This window comes from Microtus ochrogaster, chromosome 10 (assembly GCF_000317375.1).
Source record: "Microtus ochrogaster isolate Prairie Vole_2 chromosome 10, MicOch1.0, whole genome shotgun sequence".
In the NCBI taxonomy this organism is placed as follows: Eukaryota; Metazoa; Chordata; class Mammalia; order Rodentia; family Cricetidae; genus Microtus; species Microtus ochrogaster.
In genome coordinates, this window is record NC_022016.1 from 20,743,699 (window position 1) to 20,746,273 (window position 2,575).

Here is a 2,575-nt window from a genome sequence, read left to right on the forward strand (position 1 = left end):
TTTAGATTTTCAATCAAGATTTATTTTTTATTTCCTAAAGTCGAATACGTTTTCTTTCCTTAGTTCACTGGAAGCCATCAAAGAGTTCTCTCCAGTGGCATTTTCTAAACTGTAGTGACAATACAGATTAACAGTGGATCTAAACTCACTTCAGCAGAGCAGGCAGCAGCCAGAAAAGGGATTAGCCTGCTGAAGCACTGTGAGGAGGGCCACCACCACCTTACCCAGCCCTGGCTCTTAGATGAAGCCTAAGTCTCTTTTTTAGATTTTCTGTTCCTTCAGCCCTATACCTCAACCTGTGAACTCAGATTTTTTTCTTTTTTATTAATTTTATTGAGCTATATACTTTTCTCTGCTTCTCTCCCTTCCTCTCCCCTCCACTTCATCCCTCTCCCATGGTCCCCATGCTCCCAATTTATTCAGGAGATCTTATCCTTTTCTACTTCCCATGTCTAACTAAACGTTTGTTGGATGAATAAATGAATGATTGTAACTTTACCTGGTTCCTAGGCATTCAAAGGCTAACAGCTGTAGACAAATACAAGAGAACGATGCTGATGCCTTCCTATAATGGGTACAGGGATGAGTGAGTAGATGCTCTAATTTAGTTAGGAGAGGTGTAAAAATGTTATTGTCTGTTCTCCCCTTTGCCTATGAAGAAAAATAATTATCTTTGTTTATATCTTCTATGTGAATCCATTAAAGACTTCTCTTTCTTGCTTGACCCTAAGAAATTTTATCAATTTGTTCACATGGATGATAACTGTGAAAAGTCATTGTGAGGGGAAAAAAAATCACAAACATTGTCAAAAAATTGTTTTGTCTGGCTTTTAAAAATTATGTCCTTTAATTTAAAAAGTAACAAAAAATGAAAAAAAATGTTTTTTTTTCTTTTGCTAAAATGTGCTGATTATTGCCAGGCATAATAAGATGATCATATATAACAGACAGGAGTAGGGTCTTTCCTCAAAAAAAAAAAATGGAAAAGTAACTCAGAGAATCTTTCTTTGTATATAAAAGTTTCCCATAAAGAAAACATTCCTTCTTGAAGCTGAAATGGTCTTTAGCTTCTCATGGAGCCGTCACAGGCCTTTGTGAGGAGTAAGGAGGAAAAGGAGAGACTACAGAACCTGGCAGAACAGGCGATCAGTAACAGCCGGGGAGGAGCGGGGCCACAGAATGAGGAAGAACGCCTCATATTATTCCACCCCCAAGTTCATAGCCTGGAACCAGCTGCAGACTCCAGCAGCCGAAGTATGTCCAAAAAGATAATTCCTTCCCTGTCTGTTTTTACAAACAATCTATAGATATTAACACTCTATTAATGACCGGCTATAAAATATCTTCCAGACGCATAGCATTTTATGTCACTAAATTCTAGCCCATACTCAAACAGGAGAGATGGAAGTGAGCAGAACGAGAATACTCAGGGCCCTTCAGGGAACGTGATAAACTTCTCTCTTAGCGACTATTAACACTTGCAAACCATCCGCTGATGCTCATAGCCTCGGTCACCCACATCAGAAAAACACCTAGGTTCTCAGAAGTCCCTTGAACATGCACCAACTTTGTGAGTAGACCTTGTCAGAGGAAGGGGGAAAATGACTTCAGGGTTGTGGTAGAGACATTCCTAATGGAGTCCCACATGCATGGCTTTGTCCATAAGGAAAGAGAACCCCAGTGGTTCTGGACAGTCTTCCCAGCTGCTAATAGAGCTTGTGTGTCATAGTTCAAAAATATTAGACATATTTTATATTACAGAATAAACTATGTTTTAAATTGGGTATCTGTATTCAAGCTTAGAATAATTTTAACTTCAGATAAACTGGGGTGGGGTAGGGAGATGGAATAAGTAAGTCTGTTTCGGTAGAGACTTTTTAAAATATTAATTAATTTATTTATTATGTATACAATATTCTGTCTGTGTGTATGTCTGCAGGCCAGAAGAGGGCACCAGACCTTATTACAGATGGTTGTGAGCCACCATGTGGTTTCCGGGAATTGAACTCAGGACCTTTGGAAGAGCAGGCAAGGTTCTTAACCACTAAGCCATCTCTTCAGGCTCTCGGTAGAGTCTTTGTCTCTACTGCCTGACTAGAGATGCTCACAGACACAGCTGGCAACATTCTGCTTTGCATTCTGTGTAGTTTAAGTTGTTCTGGGACCCCGAGGAGTTCCCAGAATAGAGACTTTACATTCAAATGACTCCGGGAGGAAACTTTCTACCCACCTCAATGTGTAGGACAAATTCTGCTGAGTTTGTGCCATCTGTGACCTCCATGAATATCGCATCCTGGAAAACCTCAGCTCCGTCATGGCGATACCTACAGGGATGGTACGGAAGCCAGTCTTTTAAAAACACACGGGTGTAAACTAAGCTGCATGGCATAAGCGCTCCTCTGTAGTGATATTTCATTTGTATCTTAATAAATAAAGCTTGCCTGAAGATGAGAGAGTAAAACAGCCCCTGGTCAGCCTTACACACCAGGCAGTGGTGACACACACCTTTAATCCCAGTAGCCACACTAGTTTGCCATAGAAACCGGGTGGTATTGGTGCACGTCGTTAATCTCAG

General features: G+C 40.5%; 1 protein-coding gene across 1 annotated transcript in view; it reads right to left on the bottom strand.

Annotated features, from left to right (window-relative positions):
• Frem1 (FRAS1 related extracellular matrix 1) overlaps positions 1–2,575 on the bottom strand; it is a 152,423-nt gene that overhangs the window by 83,864 nt on the left and 65,984 nt on the right. Inside the window, exon 15 of the mRNA XM_005352752.3 lies at positions 2,231–2,324. Within this exon, the coding sequence (XP_005352809.1) occupies positions 2,231–2,324 (94 nt within the window). The remainder of the gene's footprint in view (positions 1–2,230; positions 2,325–2,575) is intronic.